The sequence below is a fragment of the Schistocerca nitens genome, chromosome 8, assembly GCF_023898315.1.
Source record: "Schistocerca nitens isolate TAMUIC-IGC-003100 chromosome 8, iqSchNite1.1, whole genome shotgun sequence".
NCBI classification, from domain to species: domain Eukaryota; kingdom Metazoa; phylum Arthropoda; class Insecta; order Orthoptera; family Acrididae; genus Schistocerca; species Schistocerca nitens.
In genome coordinates, this window is record NC_064621.1 from 603,253,954 (window position 1) to 603,277,973 (window position 24,020).

Here is a 24,020-nt window from a genome sequence, read left to right on the forward strand (position 1 = left end):
TTTCATCAAACATCAACCAATGAAAACCCATGTCATGCTATGTGTTGTGAGTTAACAAGCATTGTGCTCCCATTTAAATACATGGCCGAAAGAGTCTGCCTTCAGGTATTGTGAAACAAACCCTGTCGTCCAGAACGGCATGCCACAAAGGGCACAGATTCACGACAAGAGTGGGAAACACACAGGCGTCTATTGAGGCCTAAGCGCTGTAGTGTGTGAGTGAGACAGAGAAGAACCTACGTCAAAGGGAAACCCAGTAGAAGCCTTTTGTGGCCAAGGAGAGGTAGCAGTGTTAAATGTGGCGGACCTAAGTTCGGCCACAAGGAGAAACATTTATGGAAACTATTCAATTCTGTAGTAATTCAGGGAATTGAGCCACAGTAATTTTAAACTACCATCCTTCATAAATTTTCATGGTGATCCCAATAAAACTTGAATATTGATCATATCTATAAAAGTTTAGGATTTACTGTTAAAGTGAAATTCAAAAGTTTTTTAACAAAGACCTGAACGCTAAAATCTGAATGCTTTAGGCGATCTTAACGATCAACATTTCATATAGAAGCGCATCACTAAAATGACGAATGTTGTACGTATCAACTCTGTAACTTTATTTGTTTAAAACATATAGTAAATTTAAATTATCAGTATTTTCAGTTAAGCATGGGATCATCATTTCCTCCACACAAAACACATTGAACGATGATAGCAAGACACCTTACTGAATCATTAAGTAACAGAATATTTGTTGTAAAGTTTAGTGCATAATTGTGTGAATCTATTTATTGCGCCTTCGCGACTCAGCATCTCTGCTATATGGTGAGTAGCAACTTTCCTTCTCTGGTATTGTTAGCGCCTAATAGTTACTTTTGTTCTTTGTTTATCAGAAAGCACATTGGTGCAAGGCTACTGGCCGTGACATTCAAAGTTATGAAGGAAACTGTTTTAGTTTTATGTACCAGAATTTAACATTTATTATGTAATGGATATTATTGTTACTTTATTCAGAATGTGAAAGAGGTCAAGCTTTGATTATTTAAATATGTTAAAATGTAAAATAATGTATAATAAGCTGTAGCCAATGAGATGGACAGCCTCAGGAAATGGAACTGCCCTAGTCAGTTGAGCGGAGATGTTCAGCACGCGGGAAAACGCAGCCAGGGACAGGCAGAGAGAGAGTTCTGGTCTAGACACCAAAGAGTACAGTTCAGCTGGACACAATAAAGTCAACAGTTCAGATTGAGATGCGAAAGCGGATGGTCTGTCTTTAAGCAGCTAGGAAGTGAAACGACTTAGAAAATTTTGCATTGTGTGGTATCACAGGACTTAGTCTCTGAGTGGTAAGCAGCCATGCGTCTGGTGTGAACTCTAACTTTCCGTGTAAATATCGAGGTGGAGTATTGGACTTGTGTTTCACAATGAGACTGTGAATGATCGAACTGTGTCAAATGGATATGCACTCGAGTGTAACAGTAACTCTAAACACGACCACTTTTGCTATCAGTTTGCTTTCTGAATAAACATTATTCTAACCAAATCGCAACTGAATGGCCTACATATTTTATGGGTCGCTAATTTAGTTCCCGATATTATTATTACTGTTCTTATACACTATGTTAACTTTGTATTTCGCAAACTTGCCATCAGCCAGACAATTTAACAAAAGGGTCACAAGTGTCTAATTTAGGGCGTGTGATGCGACACGTGCGGTTCGACCCCTAGCTGAGTTTGAGCCAAGACATTTCGACGAAGAGGAACCACATGTGAACCCGAACATCTTTGGGATGTTAGCTTGCAGTGTCCACCTCCACCAAACACTTCGTGTAAATAAAGGCAAGATGAATTTTGTGGCACTCTGCATGAATTTACACAAACATTCTCTTCCTTTTGCAGCAATGGAGGCAATCAAACCTATTTACAGAGATTTGGCAAATCCTGAGCTACTAAAGAAATAGGAATGCGGGTAAGCTACTACAAACAGCATAGTGAACGCATTATTGTGGCCAAGATAGATACGAAGCCCACACCTACTACAGTAGTACACGTTTATATGCCAACTAGCTCAGCAGATGACGAAGAAATTGAAGAAATGTATGAGGGAATAAAAGAAATTATTCAGATAGTGAAGGGAGACGAAAATTTAATAGTCATGGGTGACTGGAATTCGAGTGTAGGAAAAGGGAGAGAAGGAAATGTAGTAGGTGAATATGGATTGGGGCTAAGAAATGAAAGAAGAAGCCGCCTGGTAGAATTTTGTACAGAGCACAACTTAATCATAGCTAACGCTTGGTTCAAGAATCATAAAAAAAAGGTTGTATCCATGGAAGAACCCTGGAGATACTAAAAGGTTTCAGATAGATTATATAATGGTAAGACAAAGATTTAGGAACCAGGTTTTAAATTGTAAGACATTTCCAGGGGCAGATGTGGACTCTGACCACAATCTATTGGTTATGACCTGTAGATTAAAACTGAAGAAACTGCAAAAAGGTGGGAATTTAAGGAGATGGGACCTGGATAAACTGAAAGAATCAGAGGTTGTAGAGTGTTTCAGGGAGGGCATAAGGGAACAATTGACAGGAATGAGGGAAAGAAATACAGTAGAACAAGAATGGGTAGCTTTGACGGATGAAGTAGTGAAGGCAGCAGAGGATCAATTAGGTAAAAAGACGAGGGGTAGTAGATAACTTTGGGTAATAGAAGAAATATTGAATTTAATTGATGAAAGGAGAAAACATAAAAATGCAGTAAATGAAGCAGGCAAAAAGTAATACAAACGTCTCAAAAATGAGATCGACAGGAAGTGCAAAATGGCTAAGCAGGGATGGCTAGAGGACAAATGTAAGGATGTACAGGCTTATCTCACTAGGGGTAAGGTAGATACCGCCTACAGGAAAATCAAAGAGACCTTCGGAGAAGAGAGAACCACTTGTATGAATATCAAGAGCTCAGATGGAAACCCAAGGGCGATGTACTTGAGGACAATATTATGGAAATGGAAGAGAATGTAGATGAAGATGAAATGGGAGATACAATACTGCGTGAAGAGTTTGACAGAGCACTGAAAAACCTGAGCCGAAACAAGGCCCCCAGAGTAGACAACATTCCATCAGAACTACTGACGGCCTTGGGAGAGCCAGTCCTGACAAAACTCTACCATCTGGTGAGCAAGATGTATGAGACAGGCGAAGTACCCTCAGACTTCAAGAAGAATATAATAATTCCAATCCCAAAGAAAGCAGGTGTTGACAGATGTGAAAATTACCGAACAATCAGTTTAATAAGTCACAGCTGCAAAATACTAACACGAATTCTTTACAGACGAATGGAAAAACTGGTAGAAGCAGACCTCGGGGAAGATCAGTTTGGATTACGTTGAAATACTGGAACACGTGAGGCAATACTGACCTTACGACTTATCTTAGAAGGAAGATTAAGGAGAGGCAAACCTACGTTTCTAGCATTTGTAGACTTAGAGAAAGCTTCTGGCAATGTTGACTGGAATACTCTCTTTCAAATTCTGAAGGTGGCAGGGGTAAAATACACGGAGCGAAAGGCTATTTACAATTTGTACAGAAACCAGATGGCAGTTGTAAGAGTCGAGGGGCATGAAAGGGAAGCAGTGGTTGGGAAGGGAGTGAGACAGGGTTGTAGCCTCTCCCTGATGTTATTCAATCTGTATATTGAGCAAGGAATAAAGGAAACAAAAGGAAAGTTCGGAGTAGGTATCAAAATCCATGGAGAAGAAATAAAAACTTTGAGGTTCGCCAATGAAATTTTAATTCTGTCAGAGACAGCAAAGGACTTGGAAGAGCAGTTGAACGGAATGGACAGTGTCTTGAAAGGAGGGTATAACATGAACATCAACAAAAGCAAAACGAGGACAATGGAATGTAGTCGAATTAAGTCGGGTGATGCTGAGGGTATTAGATTAGGAAATTAGACACTTAAAGTAGTAAAGGAGTTTTGCTATTTGGGGAGCAAAATAACTGATGATGGTCGAAGTAGAGAGGATATAAAATGTAGACTGGCAATGGCAAGGAAAGGGTTTCTGAAGAAGAGAAATTTGTTAACATCGAGTATAGATTTAAGTGTCAGGAAGTCATTTCTGAAAGTATTTGTATGGAGTGTAGCCATGTATGGAAGTGAAACATGGACGGTAAATAGTTTGGACAAGAAGAGAATAGAAGCTTTCGAAATGTGGTGCTACAGAAGAATGCTGAAGATTAGATGGGTAGATCACATAACTAATGAGGAGGTACTGAATAGGATTGGGGAGAAGAGGAGTTTGTGGCACAACTTGACCAGAAGAAGGGATCGGTTGGTAGGACATGTTCTGAGGCATCAACGGATCACCAATTTAGTATTGGAGGGCAGCGTGGAGGGTAAAAATCGTAGGGGGAGACCAAGAGATGAATACACTAAGCAGATACAGAAGGATGTAGGTTGCAGTAGGTACTGGGAGATGAAGAAGCTTGCACAGGATAGAGTAGCATGGAGAGCTGCATCAAACCAGTCTCAGGACTGAAGACCACAACAACAACAACAACAACGTATTTAAATTGTTTCACCAATCTTAATTTCTCATTATTTACTATTATGTGGCTGATTACTAGTAGATCTGCTCCATTACCTCAGTCTTTTCAGATGATATCTGGAGTCGTATCTTTTGTGCTATATTTTGTAGGCTGCTTATTTTATTTCCAGCTTCTTGAATGTTATTAGCTAGTAATGTAAAGTCATCTGCGAAATCCAAGGAATTTTGCAGTTTATTTGATATTTCTTGGTTCCAATTCTAATGTTTTTAGGATTCTTCTCAAAAAATTCTGTATCACGTACTCCAGAGCACAGTGGAAATGTAATGGCGCTAGAATTATCTCCCCGTCTTAACCTTGTTTTAGACACAAATAGCTCACAATATTTCTCCTCTGAACTTTAGATTTGGTGCTTGTTAGAGTTAAGTTTGATACAATCGTAAGCTTTTCTGAAATCTACAAAGGTTATTAAAAGTTTGTGTGTCTGTTTGTAGCAATCCATTACCAATTTTAAAGTGATTATCTGTTCCGGGCAGCTTCTCCGGGTTCTAAATCCTCCTTGGTATTCGCCTATTTCCACTTCAGGTTAATTTTTAAGATTATAAAGACTTCTGGACATTTCTTTATAAGTAATCTCCAAAAGGAAAATTCCTCTACAGTTGTCTGGCAAAATCAAACAATGGAAAATCCAGGAAGGAATGTGACAATATTAGAGAAGGAAAGTTGCCTCTCACCATATAGCAGAGATGCGGAGCTTCAGATAAGTACAACAAAAAGATTCTCACAATTATAGCTTTCGGCCATTAACACTTTAGTGACCAAGCACGAGCATTGGTCGGGCCACAGAACTGCTCCGAAATGACCGCACCCGATTATAGGTTGGGTGGTTGTTGGATGCCACTCACAGCCTATTAGCCGTCCGGAAGCAGGCCGGTTACTGTGGTAGTGCTGCACGGAATACCTGCCTATATGTCCCTTGACTGCTGCTCCCCTATGTGTTCTGGTTTTAGAACTACATCAAAAGAAATGGCAAGACACGCATAGCAGCTTCTGTGACACGCTGCGCCATTATGCATTGGTGTAACCATGAGTTTCAAATGTTCTCATTACTCTTTGCCCCTTTCTTGTTATTTTTTTAATTATTATTATTATTTTCAAATTATTATTATTAATTATTTTCAAATATGTCGCGTTTTCTGAGTGAGAAAGAAATTTTAGAAGCCTTAGAAGAAGAATTGGATGATTCTGGTTCTGAGTGGGAAATATTTGAATGTAAAGAGAATGAAGAGGATTCAAATACAGGTAAAGAGCTGTCTAGTGCAGTTTTTCTTCAGTATTATTATTACGACTTATATTGCTCGAGTTGCTTCAGTTAGCAGAGACTTTATTTGTGTTCATCTTGTCTATCTTGCACAGGAATCTGATGAGGCTGCATCTGTGCATCCAGTGTTTATTGAACAAAGTACATCCTCTGCAACACAGGTGTTGGCTGCAACAACAGCTGTCTGTACCTCCAACCAAGAGGCAACGAATTTCGCGAAAAAAACCCACTGATGCCAAATTAGGTCGGAAATTTGCTGACGATCAGCCTACTGTGCCACAATTTGTAGAGAAAAGTGGAGTAATGGTAGCTGTTCATGAGAATTCTACTCCTGTTGGTGTGTTTTTGATGTTTCCCCCCGATTCCATAATGAAACACACAAAATCTGAAACAAATGGCTGTCCAAAGTCTGTTTATGACCAACTCAAAGCAACTTCCAGGGTAAAGCTTCACAGTTTTCGTAATTCATGGGTGACAAAATGTATTTGTTTTTTTGGCATATTTATACCCAAGTGTCTTGTGAAAAAAACCAAAACTGGCAGGTTACTGGTCTACCAACAATTTTATTTCAACCTCTTCCCTGGTTCTGTTATGGTCAGAAACAGATTCAAGGCAATATTATCAATGCTGCATTTGAATAACAATGCAACTTACATTCCGAAAAGTCAACCTCAGCACGACCCCACGCATAAAACCAGGCCAATAATGGATCATTTCTTATTAGAATCACAAAAATCATTTTACCCATCAGAAAACCTCGCTATTGACGAAGGCATGTGTGGTTTCCGTGGAAGAGAGGTATTTCAGGTTTACATAAAAAATAAACCTGACAAGTATGGAATCAAGATGTTTATTGTGTTATTAGTTATGTTCTTAGATTGGAGGTATATGCTGGGAAAGGAACACAAGACAAATCCATAATACCATTATTTGAGATGTTGCTAGTGGATCACCTGGGAAAAGGCCACACTGTTTACATGGACAGATTTTATAGTTCACCAGCAGTATTCGATTTTCTGTGGCAACATAAAACGAAAGCAGTAGATACATGCATGACTAACTGGAAAGACCTACAAAACAACATTGTTTACAAAAAAACTGAAAAGGTAAGAGTCTGTGTCAATGAGGAGGAATCATCTGCTTTGTTTGAAGTGGAAAGACCTAAGAGATGTGCTATGCCTGTCCACTGTGCACAAATTGCCCAGCTGACACGTCTGTTCTTACAAAGGAAGGTATCAAAGCAAAATCAAAACCAGATGTCATTCTTGACAGTAATATTTACGAAATGGAGGTCACTAGGTGTGATCAAATGATGCATTTAGGAGGAAACAGATGAAGTGGAAGAAATTGTTCTTCCACATGCTTATAATGCCTGCAACAAATGCATTTGCCTTATACTGGGAAACCAGGACTCCTGCTCAAAGAAAGAGCTGCCATTTTTCCACTTTTCTACGACAAATTGGTGAAGGACTGATTCACAAAGGTACAAATTTGGCACTAGACAATGTTCCTAGTGAAATTCACAGGAACATACTTCTAGGACGGCACTTTGCAGAAAAATTATCAGCCACTGAGAAGGAGCGTCCAACTAGTGTGTGTAAAGTTTGCTCTGAGAAAACAAAAAAATCTAGTGGTCAAGCAGGTAGGAAGGAAATCAGCTGATGGTGTCCAGACTGCAATGTACCACTCTGCATGCCAGAATGCTTCAAAATCTTTTGAGAAACCGAAATCATACATTTGATGTTTGTTGTTATTAATTCTGTCATCAACCAATATAATTAAAATAAACCTTAAAGACTTTTTTTTCATAATATGTTTTCTGTTTCAAGAAATCTTTAATAGAAATGTGCCAGTGACATTTCAAAAAAACACTAAAAATGGCTGATCCACTGGGCCAAGAGTGTGTCCAAACACACATGAACGTAACTCGCACACATGACTGCAATCTCAGGCAACTGCGTCGTTTCAGCTGCCTGAGACTGCAGTCATGTGTGTGAGTTGGGTTTGCATGAGCCTATCTGCAACTCAGCATCTCTGCTATATGGTGAGTGGCAACTTTCCTTGTCTATAGTTGTCTGGATTTGCTTTGTATCTTCTTTTGTGTAGTGGATGGAATATAGCTGTAGTCCAATGTTCTGGTAGCTGTCCTATGTCCATACCTTCTCTATGCATTGATGTAATGATACGATCAATGGTTCTGCAGTGTATTTCCAAAGCTTCGTAAATGTTTGATGATCTCCACTTGCTTTGTAGTTTTTGAACTCTTTCAAAGCTTTGCGGACTTCGTGGATTTCAGGTGGATTTATATCTCCTGTTAGTGTTTTAACAGATATATCTGGGTTTACTTGAAGTACAGCAGTTCTGGGAAATCACAACTTAGTAATTTGTTAAATGTTTCTGCTAAAATTTCTATGATTTTTCAACTGCGGTGGGCCACCTTATTATTTTTATCTTAATGCTGGAGAGTCATGTCTTTGTAGTTGTCTCATATAAAATAAAGTGAAAATATTAAGAGGATATGGAGGCTCCCCAAAAGAACTTCGTACACCTGCAGTTACTGTGAAACGGAATGGACTTCTATCTACAACACAATTACCAGACTACAATCCTGTAGAACCACAATTATTGTCAGTTGTCATCAGCTGTTCTTTGACACCCCTTTCACCACTTAATATTTCTGAGTCGCTGTCATTAGTTATCATCATTACTGTTTTCACCACTACTCGAAACATTATTACTAGACCACGCACTATCACTTCTGTCCAATAACCTCTCAATGTTCTCTTCACAGAAAGACGAAGAACATTCATGCTTGGACAAGTTACACTTGTTCATCTTCTGCCTATCCTTGCTATCACTTAGCAGAAACTAGAATGATTAAAAATGGTTATATGTAAAGAAAAAACATACACAGAATTGATTGCAGAAAAGTAAGCAACCAAATCCTCCAACTGGTGGATCTAATATCTGAAGTTACTGTTTTCTTTTGCTGAAATTGGAAAGGGAAGAAATTGCAAAAGAGTAAAGCTGGGAAATGTTACAAGTAGGGATGGAAGAAAGATCCCATAGTTAACTAACCAGCAGTAGCCATCATGTGGCTATAGCCTTGTGCCCCAGGTACTATGCAAAAATAAGTTACTTGCATATAAAGAAGTGGTATGTAGTATAACTGAAAGAAATACCCACCCCATTGTAGGAGTGCTGACAGTTGCTCTGACTAGTGGTGGTGGCTGCTGCTGGGCTGCTGCCAGGTGGCTCGTCGTAGGGGACATGGCCAATGACACCTGTAACAGCAACAGTATGGAAAGTCTCTCTCTCTCTCTCTCTCTCTCTCACACACACACACACACACACACACACACACACACACACACACACAAACAAACAAACACACACACAGGAACAAAATATGCATTTTTCATATATAGCACTACTGAAGCAATGGAAGTGAACTGACCATTTGCTGTGGCAGTTTGGCAACAGTGTAGTTCATACATTGAGTCTACCGAGCGAGGTGGCGCAGTGGTTAGCACACTGGACTCGCATTCGGGAGGACGACGGTTCAATCCCGTCTCCGGCCATCCTGATTTAGGTTTTCCGTGATTTCCCTAAATCGTTTCAGGCAAATGCCGGGATGGTTCCTTTGAAAGGGCACGGCCGATTTCCTTCCCAATCCTTCCCTAACCCGAGCCTGCGCTCCGTCTCTAATGACCTCGTTGTCGACGGGACGTTAAACACTAACCACCACCACCACCACCATACATTGAGTGCTAGTGCTCTGGTTGGAGGAAACTAGCTCCAATGCATGAAGTGTCAACCAAAAAGTAATTTGAATCAGATTTTAGAATATCAGTTCAGATGAGCAACTTTGTGGGTGGGTGGGATGTTAAATATCCTTCACTTAATTGTCGTTGGAGTGCACATTTTTCAGTCTCAAATACTGTGTATTGTCTTGAGATGTGAAATAAACGTGCAGGAAGAATACCTATGTGCACAACTTAACATTCACAGAGTCCATTTACTCTGCATAAAAGTACTTGTAGATGACTGATTAATTTTATGTGTAAGTGTTAGCGATTAGAAGATTAATGAATACAGCAAAGTGCACTTAAAAATATTATAACAGAAATAAATAAGGTACAATAGTTTTCTACAGCAAACATATCAGTAGCGAAACATATTTAAATTTGACAACAAAACTAAACAATGGAAAATCCAGGATGGAATGTAACAATACCAGAGAAGGAAAGTTGTTACCATATAGCGGAGATGCTGAGTCACGATAGGCACAATAAAAAGATTCACACAATTCAAGCTTTCGGCCATTAAGGCCTTTGTCAGCAGTAGACACACACACACACACACACACACACACACACACACACACACAAACGCAACTTGCACGCACATCTGCAGTCTCAGAGAGCTGGTGGTATCAGCTCTCTGAGACTGCAGATGGGTGTGCAAGTTACGTTTATATGTGTGTGTGTGTGTGTGTGTGTGTGTGTGTGTGTGTGTCTACTGCTGACAAAGGCCTTAATGGTCGAAAGCTTTAATTGTGTGAATCTTTTTATTGTGCCTATCGTGACTCAGCATCTCCGCTATATGGTGAGTAGCAACTTTCCTTCTCTGGTATTGTGACTACAAAACTTTACATACTATTGTTCTACACTACACATGCTGCTACCTTTTAATAACAAATTAACCAATGCACTGGAAGAACCTTTAGTTTACTATTTAAGTTTTCGTTTTGCCGCTAATCAGAAATTTGGCATAACAGGTTAAATAATCAAAAACTGCTGTAGATGTGTAATGGATAACTTTTAGAGCCACAGTCAATTTTATGGAATTATAAATTTTTTTATAGTATTGTATGTGCAAGTTACTAGCCAATCAAAATTGTGCTAAATGTCATAGGTGAACACTCATATTCTAAAGGACTTATCCCACTTCAATACATACAATTTTCTGAAGGTTAAGTTATCCCAAATCTGATGTAAAATAAGCACAAAATTTTAATATTTTTTTCTCTAACAATGATAAAAGTGCCACAAACTGTCGAAATTCCGGTGTCTTCGCAGCTTTTAAGACACATTCCATGCAAAACACTAATTAACCTATTTTTTTTTTGTTTTATACAAAGACAATAAAAATACAGGGTTATTACAAATGATTGAAGCGATTTCACAGCTCTACAATAACTTTATTATTTGAGATATTTTCACAATGCTTTGCACACACATACAAAAACTCAAAAAGTTTTTTTAGGCATTCACAAATGTTCGATATGTGCCCCTTTAGTGATTCGGCAGACATCAAGCCGATAATCAAGTTCCTCCCACACTCGGCGCAGCATGTCCCCATCAATGAGTTCGAAACGGTAAGGCTTCTGCTTTAGCCTTTTCCGTAAGATTTTCCAAACCGTCGGCTGTGGTACGTTTAGCTCCCTGGTTGCTTTATTCGTCGACTTCGCGGGCTATGCGAGAAACTTGTCCGCACGCGTTCAACCGTTTCTTCGCTCACTGCAGGCCGACCCATTGATTTCCCCTTACAGAGGCATCCAGAAGCTTTAAACTGCGCATACCATCGCCAAATGGAGTTAGCAGTTGGTGGATCTTTGTTGAACTTCATCCTGAAGTGTCGTTGCACTGTTATGACTGACTGATGTGAGTGCATTTCAAGCACGACATAAGCTTTTCCTCTCCTGTCGCCATTTTGTCTCACTGCGCTCTCGAGCGCTCTGGCGGCAGAAACCTGAAGTGCGGCTTCAGCCGAACAAACCTTTATGAGTTTTTCTACGTATCTGTAGTGTGTCGTGACCATATGTCAATGAATGGAGCTACAGTGAATTTATGAAATCGCTTCAATCATTTGTAATAGCCCTGTACATGTACATGCAATAATACCCATGAAATATTCAAATTTCTTTGAAGTATGGACTCATACAAACAGGATACAATACTCTGTGAACGCATATAGCAATTCTCCACCGTAAGGTACCGATGAAGTCATAAAGGTAGCTCCCAGTAACTGTGTTAATTCACACACTAGGCCTTAACTGCAATCATGAACAAGAGCGTTCAGGAATGTGGGATCACAGCTTCATCCATGCAATGGAAGGACATTTAATTTAGTATTAAAATTTTCCTTTTGCTGTCAATCAACTGGTTAAAAGAAAATTGCTCCACAGTGAGTGGACATTCGTCCTAGAGCAACTGAACATCTTTATCACGAGCGGTGTGGAAGTTTTTTGAGACAGCGCAACAGGACTTCATAGCGAGCTGGACTGGACAATGTGACTGATTAGATGCTCTGTAATAGTGCTCTGTTAATAAAGAGGATTCTCATGATCCTGATGTGTCGTCTCTGTAGGTGGCTTACTACCGCTGTAGTATCCCACCTAACAACTGTGTTTTCTTCTCAGTAGTATAAAGGTTTTCTTTAATTTTTCGAACCTATTAAATTCAATACTAAAACAGAGTTCAGTGTGTCGATGCTAACATCTTGCAGCAATTAGAACAATTACTGGCAGCTTCATTGTTACTGTTTTCTGTCTAATAATTACTTAACTGAAATGACCAAATTTCACTAAATCAAATACACTTAGTGCTCAAGTGACACTTCAAATAATTTACTCTGTCATCTATTACTACTGGCAGTATGCAGTTAAGTTTAGTATTGTAATTTAGATGGAGAAGACCATGGGATAGTGTGTAACAACTTTTTTTTCCCCCTCCCAGCAGCTTGGTTAGATGCTATATTCTCATTCCCTTTCACCATTTACTAACCTGAGGATAATACTGCGGAGCCATTCTAGGGCGAACAGGAGTGTAAGATCTATTACTGGCAGTTGTAGATGTGTTCATCTGCAACTAAACAACAAAAATTCAAATAATAAAAACCAATACAAGACCATGGTTTAGGCAACATACATAAAATATTCTTTCAGCAATTGTGATAACAGCAGTTCATACTAAATATCAGAGAGGTTTTATACTGCAAACATTTCATCAATTCCGTGGTAAGTTATACACAGCAATTTCTATAAGAGCCACTGAAATTTTCTTTTTCGCTACACTACAAAGTTTTAAGAGCCCAACTGGTTTGAGTACTTGCCATTTGTTAACCTAGGTTAGCATGCAATGTGCCAAAATGATTTTCGCTCAATGGAACTTAAAAATTGAGGTGCATGCTTGAAGAAAACTGAAGCCCGAATATAATCTGATCATCGTAACTCCAAGAAGCTTAAAGAAAACTTCAAGTATTCATATACATTTGAAATGTTTGGAACATCCCATCAATAACAATTGTCCAACTTATTTGGAGTAATGCACCGACAGTAATTAGATGTAGAATTTTTTTTAAATAGTATTTTTGGTTTATATTTGAAGACATAGCAACTGGGGAGAATGATATACAAACATCAGCATACGCAAACAGAAAAATAAATCTTTGAAACAGGAAAAAGGAAGAATGTACACTGTTTATGCAAAAAAAGTCCACCACAAAATGGCACTACAAACTACTTTTACGATGAAATAAATTTACAAATCCCATACCTCACCCAGCAGTTACACACATCTGAATTGCTGGATGTGAAACCAAAGCACAGTGAAATAGCACACATTAATCCTTAGGTAAAACAAACACACACTATAGACCAGAGTCCTTCACAATATGAAATTCTCTACAATAGTGACATGTATAAGAAAAAGCCGTTATCACACAACGGAAGAGTCAAAAGACGGACGTGTCAAAACAGTAGCCCATGACGGGCTGTATTGTTGTGCCCCTCGTCACCACCTAATAAAGTTACATAATCAATTCCTTCTTTGCCTGCAGGTACACATACGCAGTCATGGTATGCAATGAAATCCCGTCGCCACAGTACCGTCGCACAATGCTAGAAGTGTCAAAACAAAAACCTATCACTTTATTGATGGGCTGCACCAAGTGTTTTATTTTCCCCTCTCCAGTGGCGTGCGAAGGTATCATGCCCATGTGTATCTTCAGGCAAAGAAGAAATTAAATATCTAACTTTATTTTTCAAGTTTTAATTATAAGCTTTATACTATCCCACTTAAGCACTGAGAAGATTGTACTTTTGTACTGGCAGTATGTTACACCGCTTCAGCACAAATTATGTAATGTGTAGGTAGAGATAGTCCTGGCTGAAATGATCTCTGAATGTAAATAAACCAGTAATCTTCCCACCTCCTATTCTTTACAGAATTCAGTCCAGCTTCCAAAATTTGATTAAATGAGTTACGGTGTTAAATATTTGACCTTTAAGCTTGTACGCGAGGAAGTGTCTAGGAAAAGTTTGAAATTATGTTCACAATTTGTTTAAAGTCGCTAAGTGCTAACATTATCAAACATTGGTTGAGTGGAGTACGGGTAGTTCGCACTCTGTTTTGAGCAAAAGCTAATTTTTCACACACCTTAATGTTTATAATGTCATATTTCCTGAATTGAGTGTCACATAATGTTACAATTTTACACTTACATTCAATGGTATATGTGGATAATGTCTGCAAAATATGATGCCAACAGAGTTAGTAAAAAAGTAATAAATTAAAATGTCATGCTTGGTGCAACAGTTTTACAGCATGAACAGCAAAGTGAGAGAAAGTTTGTAATGATTTGAAATCATGTATAATGTTTGTTGAAGGTCGGTAATTGTTGTCATTCTCACATACTGGATGAACAGAGACTGGGTAATTGACACACTGTGGGTTAGGCTATCTCAAGACATTTACAAACTTTCTAACTGTAAGAACTGCCTTACTGTGTTAAATCTTGGACTATACCTCTTATTGAGTAGATTAAGACAGAATTTTAAATTTAGTTAATAATTGTATGAAAATCAAATTTTTGTTGCCCTTAGAAGTTATTCAGATAGGCAACCTTTACTTTGAACCTTGCAATACAAAGCAGGTGTGCCGTTCAGTATTATAGATTACCAACACTAAATGACCAACATCCTTCTGTTGACTAAATGTCTGTATCTTATTCCTGCATTTGTGTTAACATACAAAATTCCAGTGTTCCTACCCTGCTTTGATCAGAACTGTCATCTTCAGAATAGATTTTATCGTATTATTCATCACTTTACTTTTTTTAAAAGATTTATTTATTTATTTATTTATTTCATGTTCCGCTGATCCAGATAATGAGTGAATTGCAAGGATAGGGAATGTGTCAAACTGTATATAGTTCAGATGTAACACACACAAAAAATAAAAGATACAATGTAAATAAAATCTCACACTGAGAACATGCACCCAATCAACTGAATATTGTGTTACACTGTGGAATCATCGGTAAAAATTGACCATAAAAAATAAATAAATAAATAAAACAATCTGTATTAGGTACTCTTTCAGAATTTGTTTGAATTTTCGCAGTTGTTTCTGAAGGCATTTGATACGCACTGGAAGTGCTTAAAGCTGGAGTACAAAGCTCTTTTCTGAACCAGAGTTAGAACTTCAGTTCAATGTGCAAACACTTTTTGGTTCTTGTGTTGTTGTCGTCATGTTGTTTACTCTTGTCTTTGTATGGAGAAAAGTTTACAGCCAACAAGGAACAAATATACAGTAGGTAAAAAGTTGGTAAGGATATCTTCCTTTTGAAACAAGTAACTGCAAGTGTGTATGATGGGCACCACTCATTCTGATAGCCATTTTTTGCACAGTGAAATTTTTTTTCCAAGACATTGGTTCCCACAGAATAAAATATCATACAACATTAATGAATGAATGTAGCCAAATTAGGAAGCCTTAATGGCATCTACTTTACACACAGAAGCAGTAATTCATAGTGCAAATATTGCAGAGCATAGTGCAAATATTGCAGAGCTAAGTCTTTTGAAAAGGTGAAAAATGTTGTGCATCCAGTAATTTTGTAACAACTTTTTGAAAAGGTTGATCTCTGCACTTTATGTTAATTTCTTCAAGATTTATTTGTGGTGCACGGGACCCCAAATCATGGGTTTTATCTGAATTGAGCGAAAGACCATTGGAACACAACCAACTTAAATTTTCACTAAAAACTTTGTTCATAGTTTGTTCAAGACTGTTGCTACGCAGTTCATCAACGAGAACTGTGGTATCATTTGCAAAAAGGGTAAAGTTACTCTTTGTATTGGAACAAAAAGGAATGTCATTAATGAAAATAACAAACTGCAGCAGAGGAACCTTGTGGCACACCACAATTTAAGCCTCCCTCTTCATATAAGGCTGGCTCTCTGGATAAGCCTTTCAGCATTACAGTCTGCTTTCAGTCCCTTTAGGTATGACTGAAGTCATGAACCAACAGTACCACCTAAACCATAATATTCTACCTTTTTCAAAAGGATTTGATGGTTTATACAATCACAACCTTTTGAGAGAAAACAAAAAATTATCTACTGGTAACACTTTTTGGTAATGGCTTCCAGAACTTGATTTTGCTTATTGTGGAAGTAGAGATGATTGACAATCTGTACACAAGTTTATCAAGAATTTTTGAACAGATGATTAAAAGGGAGAAGAGGCGATATTTTGTGATTTATTTCTATCACCTATCTTAAAGAGCAGAATCACTACAGCCAATTGTAGTATATCAGGGACAATTCCTTCTCGGAGAGATGTACTGAATATATTGCATAAGGCTCGACTTGTATGTTTACAAAAATATTTCAATATGTTACTAGGAACACTGTCCACACCAACATACTTTTTATTCTTTAATGACTTCGTTATTCTTTCAATCTCATTTAATGTAACAAATGGTAAGGATATCTGTGGGGTTCTGTTACTGGTAGCTTTCTGTAGAAGAGCCATTGCTTCATCCACAGATCCTTTACAGCCTGCCTTCTCTACTGTTGTCGAAAAATGTTCGTTCAATATTTCCGCAACCATCTAATGTTCCTTTATAATATTATCTTCTTGTTTAATTTCTATCTATGTCATGTTTCTAGTCTTTTTCTGCTGTTTTCCCTCTTTTTCACATTCCAAATTGTTTTTGTTTTCTTTTCTGATATGTGAATTCCAGTTTTCATGCGCCTACTTTAGAGTGCTAAAGTAATGTTTGTTGTGCTGCTGTCTCTTTGGGCCATTACACGTTTTGAGAGAACTACATAGCATCCTCTTTGTTGTCCACATTGTTTTATTCCTGCAGTGAGCCAATTCTGTCAGTGGTTACATGGGTGTTACTATTTTTTTTAACGGAAGATAGCATCAAAGAGACATGAATTCATTTAACAATGTATTACATTTTTCATTTAAATCTGTTTCACTGTAAACTGGACTCCAGTTTATCACTTTTGTAAATACAACTTTTTTTTCCGCTGCATCAATTCTGTTACTAAAGATTTATTGCAACCTCCTCACTTTATGTCAAAACTTCTCTCAAAACTGCTCTACTGCACAGAATGTCCACGAAAAAATATGTTCTGTTTGCTGGTGCAACCCTTGACTTTATCTCAAGTTCCATACATACAGCTGTACTAGACATATTAACTTTTGTGGAAATTCCTTCATGATACTGGTGATTGTGTCCTTATGTATGCAGTCAGAAGATTTATTGAAATGAACAAAAACCACAAGAATCTGAAACCACAATGCTAGTCCCTATAATTCCTTCTGCTATCAGGATAATTCTCTTCCATAAACACCGAGATAGAATTTTGCAGCTTACACTAGGGAGTGCAACCACTATATAATATTCACATAACAGGGGGTCATTCTGTTTTAGTACAGGACAGATTTTGGCCATTTTTCTGTCATCAGATAGGTTCTCATATTCTCAAACATTCTTTAATAGTTTCCTAATTATTTCAACCAGTACCAGTCCTCGATTGTTATCAGCTCTCCTAAAATTTGGCCTTTGTCATCAGCCTTATTGTTTTTAGGCTTTAATTATTTGCCTTATTTCTTCTTCAACAGACATCTTTTCTTTGTGTCTACAGTGTCTGGTATTTCACACGGAACAGACTCAATGCAGTTATCAAAGTTCAGTAATTCTGTGATGTACTCTGCCCACTGGCGACTACTTCCTTGTCATTCATGTAAAGATCTTTCCCTGGTTGCATTTGACAAATGTTTCTTCTTTTATTTCTGTGTTACTTTCTTGACTTTTTGGTACATACTTCTTGTCCTGTGATGGATACAGCCCTCTTTGGCTTCTTCTATTAGCTGGTTGTAATATTTCCACTTCTCCTGCCTTAGTATAGATGCCTTTTCCTTTCTTATCCTGATACATCTTTGTTTTAACTCCTGGTCCACACTATTTTCTAACCCCATCTTCCTAGCCAGTTTTCTGTCTTCAATTTTTTGGTTGCGTACATAGCTGAATCACACCGTCCCTGATCTCTCTCATTTGCCTAGAATTTTGGAGGTTACGCTGTTTTACAGGTTCCTTAATTTGAGAGCAACTGTGGTTGATATCACAGTCTCCTATCTTTTCCTCATGTCTGCTTAGGTATTCCGCTAGTGTTGACTCGTGTTCTTTTGATCCCTATCTCTTTTAAGGTATTTATATCATAATATGTTGTCTCACTTCCTTAATGTCAGAATGCATAAAATGCTTCTGCACTTACTTGTTATTTTCTATCAATTATTAATGAATTTGTCTGTGATATAAATCTTTGGTGTGGTGACAAGCTTGGTTTGTCACAAAGCCACAGGTCAGGGAAAGGTAGTAGGTGACATTCTCACTCATAATTGGTGAAACCCAAAAAATGTGGATACAAAATTAAATGTCAATACAAAGTCTTTGTTTCTCTAGTCTTCCACACTTGCTTGTTTAGTTGTATAATTGTAACCTGTACTATATTACAACCCTAGTAAACATAGGATAGTTGGTCATAGAAGCCACCAAAAATTGTGATGTTTCCTGTGAAATCTTCAAACACTCAAAGCAACTTTTCCTATGCCACTGTCTCTACTATACCTCGGCAGCTCAAAAATTCTGAGCGGCGCAACTTACTTTCTCCTACACCCCCGTGTTTAAAATTTTGGTCTAAAATGTGCCCTGCACTGCACCTACCACTGACCATCAGTATCTCCTGTCTCTTTGGCTCCCACTGCTGTTGTCTTTGTCCACATCTTTTTCGCTTCCACTAGCACTGTCTCTCTGCTACTCTCCATCAGCATAAAAAAAGGGACAATTTTTGGTGAGGAAGGTGAAATGAGGTTTGAGGAAGCTGGCTGCCCATTTTTTTGTCAAGATTCTTTTTAAGTTCAAAGACGAACATATCTGCCATTTTTGTGCTCCTACAGGAGCATTTTTCCATTGGTTCCCTTTTTTTCCATTACAGCAGGGTATGCTGCTTGTGTAAAATGACCTCTACAGATCAGTAAAGTTTTGACAGTTTATTTGTATAATTTCCTTCTCATCCCATCCATTGAGTCTCCCCTGACCAGGGTTATGGGTAACTTTTCCAAACTCTATCCCTTTTCCTAAACCTCTCCAGTCCTATTCCTTCCCCTTCAACCCTTCTGCCAGAAGAGTCTGCATCTCGTGGTCTTGCGGTAGCGTTCTCGCTTCCCGCGCACGGGGTCCCGGGTTTGATTCCCGGCGGGGCCAGGGATTTTCTCTGCCTCATGATGACTGGGTGTTGTGTGTCTTTTATCATCATTTCATCCCCATCGACACGCAAGTCGCCGAAGTGGCGTCAACTCGAAAGACTTGCACCAGGCAAACTGTCTACCCAACGGGAGGCCCTAGTCACACGGCATTTCCATTTCTGCCAGAAGAAAGAGCCACTGGCTCCAAAAGTTTGCACAAGTAAAACTTTTCTTTAGGTGGGTATTCTCCTGCAGCTACATGGTAAGTAGATCATTTTATCTATTTAGTTACATTATATTTATATAATTGGGCACATTTATACAGGGTGTTAAAAAGTGTCAAATACTTGGCAGTACTCATCGAAACAAGAAAAATAAGTCTAACAAACATGGGTACGAAAATACATACTTCCGAGATAAACACATATTTACAGGAAGTGTTGCGCGATGCTTGGTTACTGATATTGGTACAGTCTTGCATTGCCACCCCATCAAATGTGTCGGAGAGGCAGTATGATGCCTTACTCACAGTACTCTACCTACCATTACATGGTGTGCAGTCAGTTGTGTGGTTCAAGTCATATTGTAGACTATGTTACTTTCTGTCATGTTTGTGAGTCTTATAGTACAGTACTGTCAACCCTGGGTATGTAACACGGTGTTTTACCTTCTTCCAAACATGGATTCACTTAAGTGTTTTTAACGAGTTGTGCTTTTTGTATGTACAAATGGTGTGGTACGTTTACATTTTCTCTCTTCCAGCACTTGTTAGCAATGGAAACCTATTACCTAACAAGTGAAATGATGGATATGATATTCTGCTACGGTTTAACAAATGGACGTAGTCTATGAGCCCTACTCACAGTGCAATGTACCCTCGGATAAGCTGTTTGGTAGACTCTTCCAGTGTTTGGTTGAAAGAGGTACCCTTGCACCTCAGAAAACTGCCAGTGAAAGCCTCAGCACAGTCCATATGCCTGACATGTGCTACGTTCGATACACCAGTGTGCGACCAATGTGCAACGATTAGCAGCAGCTGTAGGCATGTCTCACTCTCTTATCTGGGGGGGGGGGGGGGGGGGGGGTGTACTTCACAGACAATTGCTGCACCCATATCATCTATGGCCTACGGCGCATTCAGGCCCTAAGGCCACAGGATCATTTTGACAGATGGTGGTTCTGTCAATTGCTTTTGCAAAAGTGTGCTGCAGATCCACTGTTCACATCCAAGATTTAATTTACTGATGGGGCGGGGATCACAAGAGATGGTGGTGCGAATTTCCTTAACCAGCATGTATGGGCAGATGTAAATACCCAAGCAATTCAGGAGAGAGGGCAACAACACTGATTCTCAATCAATGTATGGGCAGGCGTACTTGGCAAAAGATTAATAGGAATACATGCTATCTCAGAGATTAACTGGGGCACATTATCTAGACTTTCTCATTAATGTATCGCCTACCTTGCTAGAGGCTGGACAATTGCAGCAACAAATACAAATGTGGTTTATTAATGATGGCACCCAAGTATACTTTCGCCGCAATGTGCATGGACATCTGATGCAGACATTTGAGGACCACTGCACTAATTAGGGGAACGAGCGGGTCACAACTTGGCCTGCTCGTTCCCCAGACAGGGGGGCACTTGAAGGAATTGGTTTACGTCATGCCAATCAATGATGTGTTGACACTACAGGATCGTGTCTTCAATGCGTGCCAGCAGACAACAAAAACCGAGCGAGTGTACTTTAAAGGGTGCGTGGCTCCTTACGCCAGAGGGCAGAAGGGTGCTTTGTCATGAATGGGTGTGGCATTGAACGCCTCCTGTAAACGATGTTTTATCGCAGAAAGTATGCATTTCCAGACCTAGGTTTATTGGACTTACTTTTCTATTTCGATGTGTACTGCCACCTCTCAAAGCATTCGACACTTTTTTGAACACCCTGTATACTTCATTTTCCTTCAATATCCATCACAGTTGCAATAACAGCCATTTCTTTGTGGTGACTAATTTTGGAGCATCACATCCATTTCAAACCAAGGCCTTAGACATTAAGTATAATCATACAGTTCCCACCACTGTACATGTGAGTAAGCAAATATTCACATTTTTCACCAGTAATCATTACACACATGCAAAATTATAAACTTTGTACAAGCACACACTGTGACTTTTCAATCAAGTGCAGCAAATTCTGCTGTGTTCAACTGTAAAGAATTCAACTTTTTTGTATCTGGGCAATAATTACTGATGAGAAATAATGAATATTTGGTCACTCACATGTACATTGGTGAAAACTGTATAACTGCACTTCAGTCTAATGCAAAGATTTGAAAATGGACATGATGGTCCGAAACTAAAATCCCATCCACGAATGGTGATGGTTTGCGGAGGTCGAGAAACATGCGGGGATTGCATTGTTGTCAGTTCCAAACAATAGTTGCGGTACACACATACACGTGCTTTGTAATTGAGGTAAGTGTATATCCAGCAAAATACGTCTCTCGCTTGCTTTTCTGCTTACCACCACAATCTGCCATTACAACTCACAACACATGGAATAAAAATTCACTAAATAATGAACACGATTAATCCTCGCATTGGGTACGACCTTAACAGCAGAATGCTCAGAACACTGCTGAATACTCACTGGCTGTTGGAGAATGCTGGACTTCGATACACAGAATGAGACTAAACTCAGCTACCATCGTTTGTAACTCCAACTATAGTTACCCCAAAGAAATGACTGTTACTGCAACTGTGAGGGAAAATAAAGCTTTAATAGATTTAAGCTGCTTTAGATTTAACAGTCGAAGTTGCTGGTCCTATCCCTCGTCAGTATGTTGGAATGTCACACATTTGTACAATTTGATAGATATAAACAAAAAATAAGTATGCGTAATATACAGTTAATACAAAATCATGTAGGCCTAAGGATACTCTGCTCAATGATCGCAATTAATCGCTAATGCCCCAGCTTGATTTGTATTTTAAAAGATTAAAAATTATGTCAGAAATATTTTACTGAGTTTGTAATCTTTCCAGTTTTACACATTTTTTAGCATAATTTTCAGTTCTTTTTAGGCAGGTTATGACCATTTATAGTCCCTTTATTGTTGCTGCAGCAGCACTTTGGGAATATTTCTATAAGCACGAAGTGCCGTTTGTACAGTTTTTTTTGTCCTCAAAACCCTTGGGATGACCTTAGAACCCTTGTTAAGTGCTCATTATATCAGTTAAAACCACATTTACATCTCAGACCGGATATTACACGTGTGAGTACAATAACTTTAAATGGTTGGATCTTGGTTGCGGATAATACTGATAAGTTTCAAGTTTCCTCCAGATCATCGCCTCAAGAACATATGGTAAAAATTTTGACAATTTGCCATGAGTACAAATGCTAAAAGTGACAATCCCCAGAATCTCTAAAAAAAAAGAAAAAAAAAGTGTTTCTTATGGTTTTCTCAGGAACTACCTATGAACATATAGTACTTTTATAAGCTGCCTAAGGTCCACCCTAGAACACACGTCACACAAAATAACCAACTGTACTAAATTTGCCTGCACTGGAGGAAGAGTTTTAATGTTTAAATTTTGACCCTGTACTGCAAGATAGCTACAAGATACCCTTTCTTCCAATATGCACACAAATAGTTGCTAAGCCAAGGGCTACCAAAAACCTTTGACACTATCTATGATCAATGGAACCCGCAATGCAACCCCCTTATTTTAATGAGCGTTTTTCGGTAAAGGTAGGCAGGGTTCATTGTCATGCACAGACTGATACATCAGGTTGAAAACAAGTCTTTTAGTTCTTGCTAGAGCAGTAAATGTGAAGCTGATGGCAAACAAAAGAAAAGGTAAACATACAGCACTTACAAATAACCCTTCAAAAAGTTTCATTGTAAAGAAGGTAGAAAAGTATGTTATAGAACTTGGAAGCAAAGTCTGTATTCACTATTTTCTCTGAACAGATCAAATGGTTCAAATGGCTCTGAGCACTATGGGACTCAACTTCTAAGGTCATTAGTCCCCTAGAACTTAGAACTAGTTAAACCTAACTAACCTAAGGACATCACACACATCCATGCCCGAGGCAGGATTCAAACCTGTGACCGTAGCGGCCTCGTGGTTCCAGGCTGCAGCGCCTAGAACCGCACAGCCACTTCGGCCAGCTGAACAGATCATCCCAAAGAAAATAAAAATGGGTGCTATACTTGGCGAGAGACTGGAGCATGAGAAAACAGCTCAGTAATTGCATGAAACACCAACAGTTCAATGTCTACTTAAGTTATTTGCATACTGCACAGATCATGGATGTGATCTCTAGCTATGAAGTGGTAGCAGTCAGTTACAACAATTATAGTACATTTTCTCAATTGAAAATGTTGCAACAATTATTAAGTATTAAGTTCAATTGAAGTGTTTAGAGTGGATCCGTAAGAATAAAGTGAAAATGAAAATCGGGCAATGAAATTCATCAAAATATGCTTTAAAATAAAAGTTGTATGAAGTTATTACAAACAGGTTACAAGTGCTGACTGCTTGGTGCCTGAAGACATGGAATCAATCAAAGTCACAATACTAAAGAACATGATATGAGGAGTAAAT

At 38.6% G+C, this 24,020-nt stretch overlaps 1 protein-coding gene across 2 annotated transcripts in view; it reads right to left on the reverse strand.

Moving 5' to 3' along the window:
• The window catches only part of LOC126198484 (uncharacterized), a 100,666-nt gene that overhangs the window by 57,131 nt on the left and 19,515 nt on the right, over positions 1-24,020 (reverse strand). For both annotated transcript variants that reach the window (XM_049934852.1, XM_049934851.1), the window contains exons 3-4: positions 12,645-12,728; positions 9,043-9,140 (exon numbers count right to left, since the gene is read on the reverse strand). In XM_049934852.1, the coding sequence (XP_049790809.1) occupies positions 9,043-9,140; positions 12,645-12,728 (182 nt within the window). The remainder of the gene's footprint in view (positions 1-9,042; positions 9,141-12,644; positions 12,729-24,020) is intronic.